The sequence below is a fragment of the Geotrypetes seraphini genome, chromosome 1 (assembly GCF_902459505.1).
Source record: "Geotrypetes seraphini chromosome 1, aGeoSer1.1, whole genome shotgun sequence".
Lineage (NCBI taxonomy): Eukaryota > Metazoa > Chordata > Amphibia > Gymnophiona > Dermophiidae > Geotrypetes > Geotrypetes seraphini.
Window position 1 is genome coordinate 415,036,399 of NC_047084.1, and position 21,776 is coordinate 415,058,174.

The window sequence follows — 21,776 nt, forward strand, 5'->3', positions numbered from 1 at the left end:
ATGCAGATCCCTCACTACCTGGGATGATATGTTCTGGGGGTCTCACGGCCCACCTGCACACGTGGGCGGAGCTACAAACAGAAAATCAGAATTCACCCATTCATGTCAATGGAAAAAATGTAAAAAGCTGCCATTCTCACAGTAATTCAAAAACGGCTTGACCGATTAGAACGAAACTTGGTATGCAGATCCCTCAATACCTGGGGTGATATGTTCTGGGGGTCTCTCGGCCCACAACTCTATGTTGCTTGCTCAAGGGTGGGTTCACCCAAGAATTTATATGTTCTTGCTCCTGGAGGTGAAACTAAAAATGTTGTTTATAATCACGTTTTGCGTTAGTTGTATTGTATTCATTTTGTAAAATATTTCACATTATAATTTTAATATTGTACTTTTTATTAAGCTGTAAAAAAATAATTTAATTCACCATTATAAAGTATCTTTATTTGAATCCATTTACAGTGTTATTGCTATAATTAAATACCCATGCAACGCCGGGGCATCAGCTAGTTGGGATATAAAGTAGTGAACTGGATTGGAAACTGGGGGACTGACAGGAGACAGACCTTGGAGTGATAGTGTCTGAAGATCTGAAGGTGGCAAAACAATGTGACAATGCGGAAGGCTGTAGCCAGAAGGATGCTAGGCTGCATAGAGAGAGGTATAACTAGCAGAAGAATGGAAGTATTAATGCCCCTCTTTGAGCCATTGATGAGGCTCCATTTGGAGCAATGTGTTCAGTTTTGGAGGCCATATCTTGCTAAGGACATAAAAAGAATTGAAGAGGTCCAGAGAAAAGCGACAAAAATCATATGGGGTTTCACCAAAGACATATGACGAGACTTGATGAACATAGTAGGTATATCTTAGAGGAAAGAAGGGATAGGCAAGATATGATACAGACATTTCAGTACTTGAAAGTCATTAATATAGAAACAAATCTTTTACCAAGATTGGGAAACAGAAGAACTAGAGGAGATGAATTGAGATTACAGCAGAGAAATCCCCAATCAGCTGAGCCGGCAAGACTCCCTGAAACCACGGCTTTGGGGCATCCTGCCAGCTCAGCTGATCAGGGATTCACCTGCCATGATTAGCTAAACTGGCAGGGGGATCCCCAATTCCTTTCTCTCTCTTTCCCTCCCTCTCACCCATCTACTGACTGAATCCACCTACTAACCCTCCAAGGAGAGACCCTTCTCCAAGCCCAACATCATTCCCCTTGTACCTTTTATGGGTCATTGACAGGAGGGATGCCCACTCCCTCCTGCTGGCATGCCCACTTTGTCAAAATGGTGGACCTTCCCTTTCCTGGTGCACCCTGTGAAGTACTGGAAGGGGCCTAAGACTGACCCTCTCGTTAGATTCCAGGGTGCACCGGGAAGGGACCTAAGGCCCTGATTGGCCCAGATGCATAAGGCTCCTCCTATGGGTGGGGCTTTAGATACCTGGGCCAATCAGAGTCTTAGACCCTGCCAGTACATCCCAGGTTGCACTGAGAAGGGGAAAATCTGCAATTTTGATGAATCAGGCTTACCGACAGGAGGGAGTGGGAATCCCTCCTGCCAATATTCCATACAAGGTACAAGGGGGCTGTCAGGCTCAGGGGAGGGGTCTCTCATTGGAGGGGTAGTGGGGGGATCGGTGGATGATGGGTGGGAGGGAGAAAGAGAGAGGAATTGGAGAACTCCCTGCCAATTCAGCTAATAACAGAAAGGGAATCTCTGATCAGCTGAGTTGGCAGGGCTCCCCGAAGCTGCGGTTTCAGGGAGTCCTGCTGGCTCAGCTGATCAAGGACTCCTCTGCTGCGATCAGCTGATGGTAGGCTGTGACCATTGTTGGGATCCCCTGGCAAAGATAAGCGCCAGAAATGTAGGCCAGGATTTTCTGGGCCTACATTTCTGGTGCCTTTCTTTGCATGAATCACGCCTATGTAGACACTTGAGGTGCAGTTCTCTAACTGGCACTGTCACGTGATTGACATACGATTGGTAGCCGCTTATGGAATACGGGCCACAGTGAACACCAGAGAAACAATTATCCAAGACTTCCTGTAATGTACAAAATATCGAGATAGCAGATTTAAACCTCAAAAACTGATATATTCCCATCACTACATTACAAATTAAGAAGTACAAATATAGATAAAATAAAAAATGGAAATTAAGATATTTTATGAATTAACTTAAAACATTTGTCAATTAGCTCAGGTAAAGAGAGTAAGTTGCTGTTATAGTAGCTTATCCTGATCTGAGAAAGGAGGTTCTGGTCTCTAGCAGTCAAAAATATATTAAAATTATTCCAATGTAAAGATATTTTAATTCAATTTTCCATTTATATTTATTAACATTTATAAACATGGGTACCACATTATTCTAATTTAAAAAATAATATCCCTTTTTTCTATCTTTGTTTTCTGGCTTTTTACTTCTCTGGTTTTTGCTTTCTTCCATCTCAGTCTCTTGCCAAGATTTCCTGTCCATTTGACAGTTTTTTTTCTCTCCTCTTTTTCCTTTCATCTTTCTTTATTTTGCTGCCTCTGTGTCCAGATTTAATTAATTCTTACTACCTTGTCTTCAAGTTACCTCCTTTTTATTGGGTCTACTTGCAGCTTTCCATCTTTCCCTCAACCTTCCTCTCCTATTTTACATCCCCGTATTCCTAGGTTTTCACTAACTCTGCCCTCTTTATTTCCTTCCTTTATGTGTCTCCCCCAAACATCTGCTCCTTTCTCTCCCCTCTTCCATCCAGCATCTTCCCCCTTCTATATAGCATCTGCCTCCTCTCCCCATTTCTATCAAGCGCCTCCACTCTCTCTACCCTTCCATCAGTATCGCCCTCTTCTGTTTCTTCCTCACTTCCATTGAATTTGTCCCTCTCACATTTCTATATGTCTTTCCTTTCACTTCCCCCTTCTATCATCTTCCTCCTATCTCTCCCCTCTTCCATTCAGGCCTGTTTCCCTCCTTCTATACAGCCTCTTCCCCTCTATCTCCCCTCTCATCAATATTTCCCTCCTCTGTATCTCTCCCCTTCCTTACAATGTCTGCTCCCTCTCTCATCCCCTCATCTTTCCATCCAGCATCTCCAATTTCACTTACCCCTTACATCACCTCCCTCCTCTATCCCTCTACCCAACATTTACCCACTCTCTCCCCTGTTCTATCTAGAATCTGTATTCCTCACTTCTATACAACGTTTGTTCCATTCTTTCCCCTTCCAACAGTATCTTTCTCCTCTGTGTCTCCCCTTCCATCCATCATGGGTCACCTCTGTCTCTTCCCCTACTTCCATACAGCATCTGATCCTCTCTTCTTTGCATCCAATGTGTCTCCTTATACTTCCTTTCTTCCATCATCTCCTGCTTCTGTCTCATCCCCTCACCATTTGCTCTCTTTAACCTTTTCTATCCAGCATCTGCCCTTTTCCCTCTTCTAAAATATGTCTGCCCCTCTCTCCCTTTCCTTATATCTCTCTTCTTCCATACAGCATTATCTCACTTTTTCCTTCCAGCATTTTCCTTTCTCCTCCTCCCCCTTTCATCATATCTCCCTCATGTCTCTTCTGTCCACCTGACACTCCGGCTGCTACTGCCATTGCTTCTTCAGCCATGCACCAAGAGCAGTACTTTCCCACCACCCTCCCAGCCACTGTTGCTGTTTCTCCTCCAAATCAACAGCAGTGGCAACAAAACAACCTGCCTCACTCTCCCGCGGAGCTGCACTTGCAGCCTCAGTGTGAAATGCTGCTGTTTACAGCCCCGTGGGAGAGTGAGGCAGGCTATTTTGTCACTGCTGCTGCTCGTTTGGAGAAGCAGCAGTGGCGGCCAGGATGGTGGTAGGAGGGAGGTGGGGCAGTGCTGTTCTTGGGTTTTGGGCAGTCCAGAACTACTGCGTGGGGTTGTGAATAGAGGTATGTGGCCACACAGCTGCAGACTTTAGAGGTAACATTTTACCCAAGCTAATAATTATAATTTCTCCGGTTATCCGATGGCTTCATCAGTCTCACTAGTAGCACTTATGATATCCCTTAGCCTTGATTACTGTCTCACTTCTTGGCATGCAGTCCACAAGTCTTTGGAGATCAATAGGTGTTATTATGTGGAACCAGGAGTTGTTTTATTGCTGCTATCAGCTCATGTTTGTTGGGTAGTCACTTAGCTCTCTTTAATCTGGCCCAGAGGTTCTCAATGGGGTTGAGATTTGGGCTGTTTCCTGGCCAATCCAGTAACTCAACCTTGTTTTCTTTGAACCAGGTGAGGCTGTGTGGTGTGGGGCGTCATCCTGTTGAAATGTGAATGGTCAACTGGCACCAAAGTTGTCTTTCACTTAGGGCAGGACCTTAGGCTGAAAGACCTCCTTTATGTATTTGTCAGCATTTCTCATTCCATCAAGCAGATGCAATTGACCCACAACATCTCTGGACATGCAGCCCTACACCATCACAATCAGAAGATGCTTCATGATGGCAGTTGTACACTCTGGCAAGCAATCCTCACCTGGTTGCCGACAAACATACCAAACACTGTCACTGTCAAATATGGAGATTCGGGTCTCATCACTCCACAACACCTTCTTCCACTGCTCTGTGGTCCAGCTGGCAGGCTCTGTAATCCAGTTCAAATGTTTACAATGCTGAGCTGCATTGAGGAAGGGCTTTTTCCTGGGAATTCTTGCTCACAGGCCTGCTTTCCTCAGTCTCCAGCAAACTGATCAGCCTGACACCAACACCCTTGTTATGGCCAATGACTTATTAATGTCAATGGCAGTTAATTTCTGATTCTGTAGAGCCATTCTCACTATCCTTCTATCAGTTTGTGGTGTTGTAACCTTTTTCCGGTCCCTTCTAGCCTTGTTTTTGATGTTTCTAATCTCTTCAAAGTACTTGCGGAGTTTCAGTACCCTGGCCAGTGACGCGCCTTGATCAATTTTGGTTGCAATCTCTCGGTAACTGTAGCCTTCTTTTCTTAAGGTTATGGCTGTCACTTTCTTTTTAGGTGACCAGTCAAGTCTCTTCTGCAAAATTTAGCAAACAGCTGTAATTTTAGTGTATTTGGACAATTAATATTCATTTAATTCAATTAAATCACAATTAATGAAAAATAGCACTTCAAAATTTTGTTATGTAGACAACACCTACAAACTGTGACAACATCAGAGCATCAAAGTGAAACACAAAAACAACCTACTGTACTGTATGTGCTCAAAATCTAAGCAATACAAATCTAAGCAATGCAAAAGAAACACGACCGATTGCTTACCTTTTTGATGTCAAATCACTAAAAGTCATTCCTAATCACAAAATTACTGTACAAATATTACCAGTGATGTTTATAAACAATCAAAGAAGATTCATAAATATCATACATTCCAGTATTAAATATGTAACTGGAGCAACAGTTGAATAAAGTTCTGCAATCTCGAAAAACTCAAAGTGTTTCCACAGTTTTGGCCACTAGTGTAAAATAGATGTACAGAGAGCATGCATAGGCTTATTTGGAGCTAGTGTAAATTTGTGTGGGTTGATTTATGCTCCACTGGGGTCCATTTTACAAACATATCTGTCTATCATTTCCTCAATAGTACCCTACCGCCTTTTAGCCCCCTCTGTGTGTCATAATTAGATTGTAAGCTCTTCTGAGCAGGGATCATGTCTTACATGTATAATGTACAGTGCTGCGTGCACCTAGTAGCGATATAGAAATAATAAATTATTGTTGTTCTTTATTTTATAAAGGTACATAAGCACTTATCCTGTCTTTATAAAACAATCACTCATAGGCACATTTTTGGGCATTTGAGATAGGTGCCATACTATGAAATTACCCCCCCCCTCCCCCCCGCATAGATTGTGTGTGTGTTAAAAACATTTACCCCATCATCCTATAATTTGGTGCCTAATGTTAGGTATCAAGTGTCCATGTAATATCATAGAATAGCACTCATATGCATTAGAGATGCCAGTCATTGGCAGTTATATAAGTGTTAGGTGCTGTTCGACAGGTCAAAGCACCCTCACCACTAGGTATTGTTCCTTCCTTATTCATTTATTTTAGTTTGTACACAACATTGCTATGTGCTCAGGAAATGCAGTATAACAAGATCAATAAACCATAACCATAGCTGTATATCAGCAAGTCATGGTACATGGGCTTGTCGTGCCACTGGGACTTGCACTCATCTATTAAGCTGAAAGCTATGCCACGACCAGCAGGGTCTCTCAAGGCGGACAGGTTACAGAGGAGATGTCAGAATAGCGATGTACCACCCATCTGGGCAGCAGCAGTGGGCAGTGTTAGAGGCGGAGGATTGCATTTGATATGACAATGGCAACAATATTGAATTTATACTGTGCAGAAGAAAGGACTAGCAATCTACTTCTGTATCTTGCAACGAATCTTGATTATATCATCAAGTCGCTAGGACTCGAACAAGAGTCGATGGCACCTAACAACATATTAGCAGTTAAGTGGCCAAGTGCAGACTCTACCCTAAGAATGTCCCCAAGATACTGGCTTTATGTTCAGTGCTAACTACAATATTTAGTGGAATTAGCCAGTTAAATGCTACTGAATATTAGTGGCTAGCCTTGACCAATCAAAAGCCAGATAAATTGTTTTCAATATTGGATTATTTATGTTTTATCATTTCATGCTCCAAGGTTCCATGATTCAGTGTTATTGGTTTACCTCCTATTTCCTTGTTGAATAACATATCCCTTGCCATTACATACTAGCCATGAAAATGACCAGAAAAAAACAAAATTTTTTGGGAGGTATTTTGCTTGCATATAATAGGGCATACAGTTGACAAGTAGCATGCCCTCTTTGTACTTACCAAAAGAGGGCACACTAATTGTCAGTTGTGTGCACTATTTTGATAGTGTGCCCTCTTTGCAAACAGTGCACATGTGTATGAACCATCATGCAGGCCTACATTATCAGGAAAGAGGGCACACTCTTAACATTGTCCATTACTGAAGACTTCTGTTCCCAGCTACTTTCTACTTCCTAGTTAGCTGTCTGGGAAATTCCTTGCACTCCAGGATCTTCTTTATCTGTGGTCCGATGAAGACACCAGCTTTGACCTTTGTCTCAGACAGATTAGGGAACATGTCTTGAAGGTACTTGAAGGCAGCCAACTCTTTATCTAGAGCTCTGATAAATTGTTTTATTAGGCCCAATTCGATATACAGTGGTGGCATCAGCACCTTCCAGGGGTCCTCTAGTGATTCCCATTTGACTTTGTTTCACCTCGTCCAGGCTTCTATCTCTATTTTTCAACCCTCCTCCTAACCCACATCTCTTACCCCTAAAACTGTCATCTCCCATCCCTTCCCAGCTCCCACCACCCAAATTCTGTTCATTTGTCATCAATCCTAGCTCCAACATTCTTTCCCTTCATATATCACCTCTCTCTCTCACAACATATGAGAGAATCAGAAGTCACTGTTCCTGCTTTTTCTCTGCCTGCACTCAACCACAAGCAGCTTCAAATCTCACAGCAACTGCAAAATGTGGAAGTCTTTTTGCTTGCAGAGAAGTGTTGTCATCAGGATTCTGCAGGAATGAGAGCAATTTTTTGTTAAAAAGTCATTCTTAAGAAGTTCTCTTTTTATTTGTTTTATGGCTATTGCAGAGTTAGAAAATGAGGTCCATTATTTAAGTCAAGCTTTACATATTCAGTATCTATATATATAAAATCGGAGGTATTTATGTGTGTATGTATGTATGTGTGTATGTGCCGCGATCACGCAAAAACGGCTTATCCGATTTGAACGAAACTTGGTATGCAGATCCCTCACTACATGGGATGATATGTTCTGGGGGTCTCGCGGCCCACCTGCACACGTGGGCGGAGCTACAAACAGAAAATCAGATTTCACCCATTCATGTCAATGGAAAAAATGTAAAGAGCTGCCATTCTCACTGTAATTCAAAAACGGCTTGACCAATTTGAACGAAACTTGGTATGCAGATCCATCACTACCTGGGGTGATATGTTCTGGGGGTCTCGCGGCCCACAACTCTATGTTGCTTGCTCAAGGGTGGGTTCACCCAAGAATTTATATGTTCTTGCTCCAGGAGGTGAAACTAAAATTGTTGTTTATAATCACGTTTTGCGTTAGTTGTATTGTATTCATTTTGTCAAATATTTCACATTATAATTTGAATATTGTACTTTTTATTAAGCTGTAAAAAAATAATTTCATTCACCACTATAAAGTATCTTTATTTGAATCCATTTACAGTGTTATTGCTATAATTAAATACCCGTGCAACGCTTGGGCATCAGCTAGTTGCTTAATACTACTGAGTATGTTGGAATTTTTTAGGATGAAAACTTATGCTGACTATGCAAGCACCTGACTGTCCTAGACACTGGGCACATTCATAAAAATAAATCTGATGAATAAGACCCTTAAACTGCTGAATTTTCAAAATATATGCAATGCCTTTTCCTTTCAAGTTAAATCAAATATGTGCAGGCAACTCTTTCACACTGAGGAAGTAATTTCTCTGATCCATCATCGCCCTCAAAATTTTTCTTTCTACATGTTACTCGCTTCGTTTCTTGCAGAGAAACATATTTTTGCCTGTCATCTATAATGTATTCAATCTGTTTTTATTTATTCAGTTTTTCTACTATGCAGTTCTAACAAATGCAGAAGGCAGGGAAAGAAGCCTAGTGATTTGACAGTTCCAGCAACACTGCCATTACTTATTCTTAAACTGTGAGCACTCTTCTGCAAGGCATGATTACATATCCCTCATATTCCTTTTATTTAAGTTATACAATTCTAAAAATATAAGTACACCAGAAGAAAAATGTCATTCACAAAAGGGTCTAGTGGTAAAGTAAGTGTATGTGTATTCCCCTTCCCTAGTAAATAAACAGGCTGAATATGAATTGTATATGTTTATGTACTCTTTATTCAACACTTTGACACTAGCAATACTACAGTACTGCATCACTACCACTAGGGGTTGAAAGACAACATTGTGAACCTGAAAGCCTAGGAGGCAGGAGTGACTGGAGATTATTTCCCCCCCCCCCTCCCTTCCCACTGCTAGGTATGAGGTATGAGGGATTAAGCCAGCAGGATTAGGAATGACTTAGAGATGGAAGAATGGTAGTGTCTTCAGGGGGTACTTATCGTTGCTGAAAGGAAAATAGAGCCCCAGGAATGTCCTGGGGATGAGAGATTTTTGCTAGGAAATGAAGGGAGTCCAGAAGATTAGAGATCTTTGCTGAGAGATATGGGTAGATCCAGGAGATGGAGGTCTTTGCTGGGAAAGAGTTGGGGGTAGAGAGGGGGACAAGTATTTTACCTCCTGCTGCTTTAAGATAGCCCCCAGGAGCACTGGGTCATGCATTATTAGCCTGATGTTCTCAGGAAGGGAAAATAGAAGTGTCTTCAGTAGCAGACTGGTGGCCTACTGAAGAGGGCTTTAAACTAGAATTGTTGGGGCTTGATGATCAAAGCCCCCATGTAAGTATAAGCCTTCAGGTAAGTGAATAGCATACCTCAACACACATGGGAAAAGGGACAATGTCTGAAAAGCACTATACTGTCTATTAATGCTTGAAGTATGGGAAACAAGAGTCTGGATTTAGAGCAGCGGTCTCAAACACGCGGCCAGCGGGCCGCATGTGGCTCTCCAGGTTTTATTTGCGGCCCGCGGTCTGGAGGCCATCATTCTCTTCCTTTTGGAGCAGCAGCCGGCTCGTTCGCTCAAAGCCGCAGGTTGGCGGCTCCTTGCGCTATCCACTCCTGCATCAGAAGCCTCTCTGATGTCACAACATCAGAGAGGCTTCAGACGCAGGCGCGGATCTCGCAAGGAGCCACCACCCGTGGCTTTGAACGAACGAGCCGCCAGACACGCTGCTGCTCCAGTGGCGTACCAAAGGGAGGGCGGTCCACTGTTCTCTTCTCTGCAGGGCCGACCAACTCTGGCGGCCCGACGTCAATTCTGACATCGAGAGGATGTTCTGGCTAGCCAATCGCTGCCTGGCTGCCCGGAACGTCCTTTCCGACGTTAAAATTGACATCGGGCAGCGAGAGTTGGTCGGCCCCATGCAGAAGAGAAGCAGGGAGATGGCTTGTTCCCGATAGCGGCAGCAGCAGCAGCCTATTCCGCGGCGGCGGTGGCATGGGGGAGGGCAGGAATGAAGGAAGAAAGAAAGAAAGAAAGTGGGGTGGGGACAGGGAGCCAGAAAAAAAAGCAAAAAATGGGGCACGGAGGAAGGAAGAAAGAAGGAGTGGGGATAGGGAACCAGAAACAAAGCAAAAAATGGGACACGGAATCAGAGAAAGACAGACAGAGAAAGAAAGAAAAAGTTGGGGGAGGGAATGAGGTCTGGAGGAGAGGAAGCATACAGGAGGCTGAAAGAAGGGAAGAAGTATTGGATGCAGTCAGAAGAATAAAGTGCAACCAGAGACTGATGAAATTACCAAACAAAGGTAGGAAAATGATTTTATTTTCAATTTAGTGATTGAAATGTGCCAGTTTTGAGAAAGAAAAGATATTGAACTTTAAATGTGAGTGCTGCAGAAAAAAATAGAGTACTTGGAGGGCCGCAGAAAAAACAGTTAATGTCTTATTAAAGAAATGACAATTTTGCATGAGGTAAAACTCTTTATAGTTTATATATCTTTCCTTTTAACTGTTAAAGGAAAGTTTTATAAACTATAAAGAGTTTTACCTCATGCAAAATTGTCATTTCTTTAATAAGGCATTAACTATTTTTTCTGCGTCCCTCCAAGTACCTACAAATCCAAAATGTGGCCCTGCAAAGGGTTTGAGTATGAGACCACTGATCTAGAGGCTGTGATGGAAGAGGCTGAGTTGGATTTAGTGACAATCACAGAAACGTAGTTCACAGAGAGCCATGACTAGGATATAGTTATACCAGGCTATAATCTGTTCAGGAAAGACAGGGTAGGAAGAAAAGGATAGGGAGTGGCATTAGATCATATTAAAGCCACACAATTGCAAGGCCTACTGGGTAAGGAAGAGACATTATGGATCAATCTAGAAAGAGGGAATAAACAGAGGAAGTGGACTGAGATTTAACTGAAGAAGGGGAAGTACTACTAATAGGTGATTTTAAGTTGTTGGTTGTTGATTGGGGTATCCTTATTGCTGGGTCACCTTGAAGTATGAAGATCCTAGATTCTCTACAGGGAAAACTGTTCCACAGTTGATAATGGAACCCATGCAAGATGGGGCCATACTGGACTTAGTATTTACGAATAAGGAGAGTATTTCTGATGTTACAGTGGGTGATCATCTGGCATCCAGTGAACAGCACATGGTGGTATTTTATATTAAGACAAATGTAAAGAGGGATCATTCAAATGTGAAGGTTCTAGATATTAAAAATACCAACTTTGTTCAGAAAGGAAATTACGTCAAGGAGTTATCTGGATGGGATCATCTGGAAGAAGTAGGAAAGCAGTGGGCAAAATGAAAAGGAGCAATAGGAAGGGCAATAACCCATTTTAGAATGAAAGTAAGGAAAAAAAGGCTGCTTTGATTTCAATATGTAACACAATTTTTGTTCCTGGGCAATAAGTATAATTTCCTAATTGCTCATACCTAAAAAGTTTAGCAAATGGCTGTTATTTCCATAAAACTGCTTTTTGTGACCAGGATAGACAAATTTTTCAATTTACCTATTTAAAATGTTAAAACACTGAATTTTCATTTTTCATTCTTATAAAGTCATAAAAAGCAATATATGAATCACAATTAACATATATTTATATTGAAATTATATAAAGATAACCGCAGAAGATTTAGAAGTGAATAGTTTTATGAGATTTGCAATTACATTGAAAGTCATTTTCACTAATCAGCCCCAGATGTAGTCTCCCATCATGTTCTCATTATATTGTCCTTGGTAGTGGTGTTCAGAGACCAGTATATCCTGGTGGAAGTGTTCATCTTGCTCCTCTGAGTATGCTCCCATGTTCTTCTTGAATATCTTAAGATGAGCATCAAAGACATGTACTTTGATAGACAAACTACAGTCCATTTTACTGTAATCCTTCACTAGACCATTAACCAATGCCACTTAGTTTTCGGCCTTGTGATTGCCCAGGAAGCCCCAAACCACTGCAACAAAGCTGTTCCAAGCTACTTTCTACTTCCTAGTTAGCTGTCTGGGAAATTCCTTGCACTCCAGGATCTTCTTTATCTGTGGTCTGACGAAGACACCAGTTTTGACCTTTGCCTCAGACAGATTAGGAAAGATGTCATGAAGGTACTTGAAGGCTGCCAACTCCTTATCTAGAGCTCTGACAAATTATTTTATTATGCCCAATTTAATATACAGTGGTGGCATCAGCCCCTTCCAGGGGTCCTCCAGTGATTCTCATTTTTTTTCTGCTCCTGGAGTTTATTGAAATTTCAATATAAATGTAATCACTTAGCTCTAGTAAATTTTTTATTTTGTGTTTGGGCTGAGACCATCTATTAAAGCAGTACGTCTTAAACTTTCCCGAGCCGGGGCACACTAAAGATGGTGGCTACAGCTCGAGGCACCCAGAAGTGCGCGGATGTCACCATGCGTGACATCATCACATCAACATCCACGCATCAATATAAAAAGCTTATCCTTCCGGCTTCCTGATGTAGCCTAGCGAAACACAGACTGTGTTGGAGCCGTGAACTGACTTTTTTAGATAAGTGGTCTACTGTTAAATATCTTTTGTAGAGCCATAACATCTACCACTTCAGCGGAAGCAAGATTCCTTGCTCCATGTAATGTGTTATGATTAAAATCCAAGCACCTTTCCAGCGACGTTGTATCACTGTTGTGGTGCTTTGCTGAAGAGCTTATGAGCATATTTAAATATTTAAAAGCCTCTAATTGTTATCTGATGATATCAATGTGAGAGACTTGCCCAGTATTGATGAGAGGGGGGTCTTTTGTTGTTTTGTTCCATTTTGAAAGTATTGCCCCCCTCGAGTGGATTGTAAATCAAAATCCCCGGTCTGTTTGGATCAAATTTGCATCCATCTTTGGCATTAACTTAGCATTCAATTTTTCTATTTTTTCTGCTTTCTTCTCAAAATACACCTTCCCTTCCTCTCTCTCTGTCTGCCTCTCTCTCTCTCTCTCCTTCCCTCACTTTCCATGATCTGACATCTCTCTCCATAGTCTGTTTACATGGTCTGACATCTCTCTCCTTCCTTTCCCCTCTCCCAGTCTGGCATCTCTCTCCTCTCCTTTCCATAATCTGGCATCTCTCTCTACTACTACTACTACTATTATTATTTATATTGCGCTACCAGCCTCCCCTCCTTCCATTCCATTCCCTGGTCTGGTATCTCTTCCTTCCTTTAGTCATTTCTCCTTCCTTCCCTCCCCCTTCCCCGTGTAACATTTTTCTCTCCCTTTCTCTTTTCTGCCCCCTGCAGTCCATCTCCATTCTCTTCCTCCTTTCTGGCCCCACTCCCAGTCCAACTTTTCTCCCTCCTTTCCACCAGTCCATTTTTTTCTCTCTTCTTCCTGCATGCATCTTCTCCTCCAGTCCTCCTTCCCTCCCCTAACCAACATCTCTCTCTCTCCATCCATGAGTCCAACTTTTCACTCTCTGCTCTCTCCTACTCCCCCCCCCCGAGTGTGACATTTCTTCTTCCCTCCTTTCTGTCCTCCCAATCCATCTCACCCTCTCCATGAGTCCAACCCTTTCTGCCTCCTGCACACTTTTTCTCTCTCTCCTTGCCTCTTCCCTCAAGTGACATCCTTCTTCCCACTCCCCAACCCATGTTCTTTCCCCTTGCATCATTTCTCCTTGTCCACCCCATGTCCATTTTTCCCTCTCTCATCCCTCACTCCTCCTGTAACAATTTTCCCTCCTTCCTTCCTCCCCCAACCCCACTCATAGCTAATATGCTCTCTCCCCATCCACCATCTCACCTTCCCCTCCAGTGTGTAGCATCTTTCCTTTCCCTCCTGTCCTATCAGGTCCAGCAGTACTTCTTCTCCCTTCCCTTTCCCTGCCCCCTGTCAAGTATCACCTCTTCCTCTCCCCCTGTCTAGCAATATCCCTTCTCACTTCCCTTTCCCTCCTCCCTTGTCCAGCAGTACTTCTCTTGTTTCTAGCAGCAGCTCACTGTGCTTTTTAACTTGGTCACACAACTGCCGCTAGGATTAATTTGGACGCGGTTTCATCTGGGAGCCTTGGGGCCTTTGCTAGGCTGGCCTGTTTCAATGATGCCGGCCGGCCTAGCAAAGGCCCCGAGTCTCCCAGATGAAACTGCTGGCATTAAGGTCTAGCGTGCGCAGCAATGTAGTGCATGCTATTCCACGCGTTAAAGCCCTAACACGGCTTAGTAAAAGGAGCCCATAGTTTAGTTTTTAAAATTTCTGGCACTTCAGTCTACATCTGGAATTGCCTCAAAAGTTGGTGAAATCTGTTTTACTATTATAAATCGCCAACTTTTGAGGCAATTCAATTACAAGGTGTTAATCAGTTAGGATGGGCTTGGAATTTCCCTGCATCCTTTAATAGATGTCTCAGCACAAACAGGAAATAAAAAATGGTGGTTAGAGCTGCTGCCTCAACACCCTGAGGCTGTCTGTTCAATCTAGATGCTACTCCTTGTGACCCTAGGCAAGTCATTTAACCCTCAATTGCCCTAGGCACCATAGCTACATTGTGAGCCTGCCAGAACAGATAGGGAAACACTTCAAGTACTCGATCAATATTCGCTGTAAACCGCTTAGGTATATAAGCAGTATACAAATCACCTTCACCTTCACACACACTCATCATAATGGAATAAACATAAGGTACATTTAATTAAATACAAGAGGATCTACATGTGGCAAAGCTGCTTGTAAAATGCGAGTAGTATGAAAATTCTCTACGCGTTCACCTGGACTTTTGACTTCCCCTCTTTACACACTAGCTAAACTCTGTGTTAATATCAGCCATGTAGCTAGACTCATGTTTTGAGAAAGCCTGAGCCCATGGTGAAGAGAGGGCATAAAATTTTGCCCCACTCCTTGTTCTCTTTACTCTTCCCCTGCCCCCACGATGACCCCCAAATGCCTTTGGCTTCTGGTGGGGTCCCCAAGCCCCACAAGTTGAAGAGGTGTTCCATTTGTCAGTGGCATTTTCTATGGGCAACCACCACCTTTGGCTCTTCCCATGCATGGGGAAAGGGGAGGTCACAGCCCAGCGCCCCCCATCAAAAATGTTGCTGACAAAGGGAATGCCAGTGAACAACTTTTTTGGCTGGCAAGGCTTGAGGATTCCTGCCAGCTATAGCAGCAGATGCCTGATGCTGCATTATGAAGGGACTGGAACTCAAAGTGAGGGGAACCAGGCCCACCGCATGGTTACACCACTGCTCAATATGTGTGCACTTCTCATCTTGTAATCTATAGTGTATGCCAGTGGTTCTTAACCCTGTCCTGAGGGATCCCCAACCAGTCAAGTTTTCAGGATATCCCTAATGAATATGCATGAGAGAGATTTGCATATAATGGAGACAGGCATGCAAAAATGCTTCATTCATATTCATTAGGAATATCCTGAAAATCTAACCACTGGTGTATGCTATTAATTGTAGTTTAGGAAATATGTTTAACTTTAACTTGCATTGGTTGCAAATGTGTCACAAGAATGACAAGTCTTTCCTGTGTTACTTTAATATTGGTTGCCATCCAGGATCAAAAAGTCTCTCATCATTTACTGTAATGTTCTTTACAGTTCATGCTTTACATAAGTTCATGTCTTTTCTTGTGCAGACACTGCAGATGGGTATTAAGCACTTTTCAGGGCTATTTGTGATGCTATGTACTGGAATTGGTTTATCCATTATCACTATAATTGGAGAACATATAGTACATAGGCTGATCCTACCCAGAATCAAAAAGAAATCCAAGTTGAAATACTGGTTGCATACAAGTCAGGTATGTATTTATACAGTTCAGTACCTTTATGAATGTGAATACTTCTATTGTGAATTCAGTCAATTTAGGGCATATGTGTCAAACGCAAGGCCCATGGGCCGATTCCGGCCCGCCTGGCTGTTTTATGTGGCCCGCGGTTCAGGGTCGGCATTATGGGGGAGTAAACAGGGCTTCACGATGTCGCCTTGCTTTCTGCTTTGGGCTCTCATCTGACGGCAAGTAAAATAATGTATACCCCCATCTTTATGTCAATAAAATGTAAAATTGTATGTTACTCCTATTGAAAATCTAGCACTGATTATGCAAATACATTTGTGTATTACCCACACTTGTGTATACCCCACACCTCTTGCAAAAAAAAAAAAAATGTAAAATTGTGTATAGTCTGTGGGTTATATACCTAGAATATGGTATAAATAATGAAATGTAGGGCGAACAGGCTGACTTCTAAATATGTTGTGAGAGAGAGAGAAACAAAGGGTAGTTATTTATCCAAATAGGATATCCTTACAGTTCCCTGAGCCCTATCCAGATAGCACTGATGTGAAACATGAGCAGAGTCAGGGCAGACCTGGACCTTATTCAGATAGAAGCATTATTTGGATATTCAAGGTCAGCCAATGTCTGGATAGTGGCACTCAATATCTGAATAATTTTTGACTGGCATAGTCAGCATTTACAAACGCTGACTGAAGCAGCTAATATTGACCCATAAATTAATAAATATTAAGCATGTAGGAATGGATTTGCTTACTTGAAATTATTATTCAGCTAACAGATTTTTTAGTGGCATATGTATTTTGCAATTGTACTGTAAATTTGTGAAACTTCATGAAAACAATTTATAAGTAGTGGTGTATTTTCTGCCACCCTCTGATTCAAGTTTAGCACTACCATTGTATCAAGAAGCATAGCAACACAGAATGATGGTCCATTCTTTCCACCCATACCATCTAGTATTCTCTACTATCCTTTCCCCTCCCTTAGAGATCCTCCATGGAGGTACCATCAGATACACAACTTGTCTCCACCACCTCCACTGGGAACCAATTCCAAACATCCAGCCTCTCCATAAAGAAATATTTCCATAGATTATTCCCGAGTCTGTCCTTTTTCACCTTGTTCCAGAGCTTCCTTTCAATTGAAATAGATTAGCAAATTGCGAACAAGAAAGGGATTTGGGGGTACTGATTGACAGAACCCTAAAGCCTTCGGCTCAATGTGCGGCAGCGGCGAAGAAAGCAAATAGGATGTTGGGCATGATTAAGAAGGGGATCACGAGTAGATCGGAAGATGTAATAATGCCACTTTATAGAGCAATGGTCAGACCGCAATTGGAATACTGTGTACAACACTGGTCTCCATACCTCAAGAAAGATATAACTCTGCTGGAGAGGGTACAGAGGCGAGCCACGAAACTTGTCAAGGGATTGGAGAATTTGAGCTACAAAGAATGCCTTAGGAAATTGGGACTATTTACCCTCGAGCAGAGAAGACTGAGAGGGGATTTAATAGAGACTTTTAAAATAATAAAAGGTTTTGACAAAATAGACCAAGAAGCAGCGTTACTAACTTTTTCAGATGTGACACGGACAAGAGGTCATAGACTGAAACTGAGTGGCAGCAGGTTCAGGACGGATATCAGGAAGTACTTTTTCACACAGCGCGTGGTGGGAATTTGGAATGCTCTCCCGGAGGATGTTGTGACAGAGATTACTGTTCTGGGATTCAAGCGCAAGTTGGATGCACACCTTCTTGCAAATTATATTGAGGGCTACGGTATATCTGGGTCTCCATTCGGGAGTACCTAAAGGGGCCGCCGCGTGTGTGGATCACCGGACTGGATGGACCTCGGTCTGATCTGGTGAAGGCTTTTCTTATGTTCTTATGTTTATGTTATGTTCACCTCTTGTGCGTTATGCCACAGAGATATTTAAATGTTTCTATCATATCTACCTTCACCCACTTTTATTTCAATGTAGACATATTGAGGTAGGTTCTATATAGGGCACCAAAAATTAGATGCCAGAAGTATGGGCGCTGAACATCAATTGTGCACAAATTTGCAGTTATAGAATAGGGCATGCACACGTAACTTTAGGCACAAGTACTTATACAATATGTAAATGCTGGTGCCTTCAATTGATATTCTGGAATTTATATGCATAACTGCAAGACACACCCCTGACCCACCTATGGATGGGGCCCCATTGTGGTTGCATGCTACAGCATTTAGGCGTTGTAAGAACACCCACAGTGCAGTTGTGTATATTATTAGGGCAAATTAGCACCAATTAACACCACCAATTATTAGTACTTAAAGCCAATTAGTGCCTAATTTAACAATTAAGTTGGGCATGCCACTGGCACTGTTCTATAAATTGTGTGGCCAAATTTGCCTGCTAGTCAGAAATTTGGGCATACAGCTTTATAGAAACAAGGGGATTGAAATTTTTAAGGGCTCCTTTTACAAAGGTGCGCTACCGATTTTAGCGCGTGCTAAAAATGCCCCACGTGCTTGCCGCTACCGCCTCCTTTTAAGCGCGTGCTAACCTTGTGCGTGCGCTAAAAAAACGCTAGCGCATCTTCGTAAAAGGAGCCTAAGTCTATCCCAATATGATTTATGATAAAGACCATTTTAGTAACTACCTTCTGGACTGGCTCCATCCTGTTTTTATCTTTTTGAAGATGTGGTCTCAGAACTGTACACGGTACTCCAAATGGGGTCTCACCAGAGATTTATACAGAAGCACTATCACCTTCTTTTCCCAGCTGGCCAGTTCTTTCCCTGTGTGCCCGAGCATCCTTCTGGCTTTAGATGTCACTTTTTTACCTGTTTGGCCCTCTTAAAAATCATCAGATCCAATATAGATCCCATATAGAGTTCCACCACTTATATATTAGTTTCTTGATTTACAATCTAATTTAGTTCAAACTTAATAAATCTTGTTACTTGAAAGGAGGAAAATCCAGAGCTAAATCTGCCACAATAGACAGATTTAGCTGGACTCCTTAAAAAGTATCAAGGTTTAATAAGTTTGAACTAAATTAGATTTAAAATCAAAAAAGTTATACATAAATGGTTTTTTGTTGTTTTTTTTATTAGGGTTTTATATAAATGGTAAAGGAATTATGTTTGGAAATTAATGAGTAACAGTTCTTATACTTTACTCCTCCTCCATTAGCTGCGTGCTCACAGTAATTAGTAAAGTACTCCTTAATTTATATGGAAATTCATTACTCTTCATTTTTAAGCGTTAAGAGGGTATTTTCTAAGGCACGCTAGCAAATTTAGTGCACGCTAAATACTAACACGCCCATTATATTCTATGGATGCGTTAGCATTTAGTGCCTTAGTTAAAGACCCCCTTAAATCTTAGCTACCAAATTCTCAACCATCCTTTAAATCCCTCTCCATGTTATCCACACCATCAGAATTGTCTCGCTATTGCACATTTTGATATCAGTTGCAAAGAAGTAAATCTTACCAGCAGCTCTTATACAATATCACTTATAAATTTGTGAAAAAGAATCATACCAAGAATTGATCCCTGCAGCACACCACTGGTAATGTCTGTTTCCTCAAAGTGAACTTCATTTACAACTACCCAGTTTGTCATTTGTAAGACAGTTAGTCACTTTCAGGCCCATTCTGAGGGTGCTCAGTGTATTTATAAATTATAATATGGAACCATGTTAAAGGTTTGCTATAATCTAAATATACCATATTTAGTCTAAGGGGTCTGTTCTATAAGTGGGGATCCCCTTTTAGGTACCCCAATGCTGCATCATGAGATCCTATTCTATAATGACATCTTGGGGCTCCTTTTACTAAGGTGCGCTAGCGTTTTTAGCGCACACTGAAGATTAGAGTGCGCAAACCCCCCCCCCCCCCCCGCTAAATGAAAAATACTAAGCATGCTCTATGAAGGCATAGCGTCTAGTGCACGCGGCATTGTAGCGCGCGCTAAAACCGCTAGTGCACCTTAGTAAAAGGAGCCCTTAAGTGTCTAGATTCCAAGTTTCAAGTTTATAAAAAATTTGGTTAATCGCTTATTCAAAATTCTAAGCGATGTACCAAAAGTAAAATTACAAATTTCAGGGGGGACAGCACAAACAATTTTGACTAACCAGACAAAACATACCAAACAAAAAGGGAAAAAATGGGAAAAGAAATACAATTATTGAGAGAAAAGAAGACAAATAAGGAAAAAACAACAGAGAGGGTAAAAGCGGAAGGCTTGAAATAAGTCAGAAAAGGCTCCTAATCTAGCTTACTAACAGTCAAATGCATCTTTAAAAAGAAAGCATTTTAACTTGCTCTTGAATCTGTCAAGGAGGCGCTCTTCCCTTAAATAAATGGGGAGGGAATTCCATATTTGGGGCGCTGTGACGGAGAAGATAAATTTACTACGTGTATTAATGTTTTTGAGAGAAGGAACAATTAATAAATGTTGGTCGTTTGACCTAAGTATTATAGAGCCTGGCATCAGTTCAGCTAAAATTTAGGCACCTGCATTTACACCTACTTGACATGGAAAAATGAAGTCAGGTATCTCATCTGCCTATCCATGCCATCTACTATCCCTTCCTCTCCCTTAGAGATCCAATGTACTTGTCCCAAGCTTTCTTGAATTCAGATATGCTTTTCATCTCCTCCAATGGAAGGCCATTCTATGCATTCACCACCCTTTCCATGAAAAAGTATTTTCTGAGGTGGTATAAATGTGAGCACCTAAAGGTTTCAGAGGCATGCATCATTTACAGTACAGTACTCGCAAATAGCGGACTGAGTTTTTCGCTGTATTTTCTGACTGCCTCTTCCGGGAGCTAAAGTCAGGCTACACCAATCAGGAGCTGCTTTGACGTACCAGATAGCGTGTCAAAGCAGCTCCTGATTGGTGTAGCTTTGACTTTAGTTCCTAGAAGAGGCGGTCAGAAATGACTAAGGATCCCACACCCAATTTTAAGCACCCGCCTCCACCCCAGCTTCCCTCTTCTGCCTCCTATCTGCTCCTAAACCACTCCTGGAGTGGAACCCCCTGAAAATTTTGGGGGAGTACTGTACTCTGTAAATTGCACATGTAAGTGGCAAGTCTGCCTTTACCCCTGCAGTGCGTTGCCCATGTGATCACCCCCTTTGTATTTATGTGCTATACCACATGTGCAGGCCCTTACAAAATAGCACTTAATCACTTTGCTAACGCCTTTTGTTTGCAAGGGTACACTTACCTGCAAAAACCTGAACATTAACATTCATGCACTTTGCCTACCTATTTTACCCGTGGTCTGCTTCTTGAGAGTCCTCCCTTTGGGGCCCTTTTACTAAGCTGCGCTAAAAGGTAGCCTGCAAAAATGGGGAAGCAGGCTGAGGACGAGATAGACACACCACAGGAGGAGGATGAGGACGAAACAGACATACCACAGGAGGAGGATGATCAAAACGAGGCTCGGGGACTGGCAGCCCATGAGGGGGTCGGCAAGAGCACCAAACCACGAGGAAAACCAACAGGGAAGGTAAACAACTGGGACTTATATTGCTTATACACTAATGCAAGGAACCTAAGAACCAAAATGGGAGAGCTAGAAGTCATAGCCAGTAAGGAGGACCTAGACATAATTGGAGTCACAGAAATATGGTGGTCCGAGGACAACAATTGGGATGTGGTCATACCAGGGTACAAGCTCTATAGGTGAGACAGGACATACAAGAAGGGTGGAGGAATGGCGCTATATATAAAGGACTCCATTCCTTCAACCAGGATGGAAACAACAGTAAGGGTGGATGGCTTGGAATCACTATGGGTTAAGCTACCAGGAGGAAATGGAACAGACATAAAA

The 21,776-nt window shown here is 42.2% G+C and overlaps 1 protein-coding gene across 1 annotated transcript in view; it reads left to right on the plus strand.

Annotated features, from left to right (window-relative positions):
• The window catches only part of GRIN3A (glutamate ionotropic receptor NMDA type subunit 3A), a 358,631-nt gene that overhangs the window by 316,684 nt on the left and 20,171 nt on the right, over window positions 1-21,776 (plus strand). Inside the window, exon 8 of the mRNA XM_033918694.1 lies at window positions 15,771-15,935. Coding sequence (XP_033774585.1) covers window positions 15,771-15,935 — 165 coding nt within the window. The remainder of the gene's footprint in view (window positions 1-15,770; window positions 15,936-21,776) is intronic.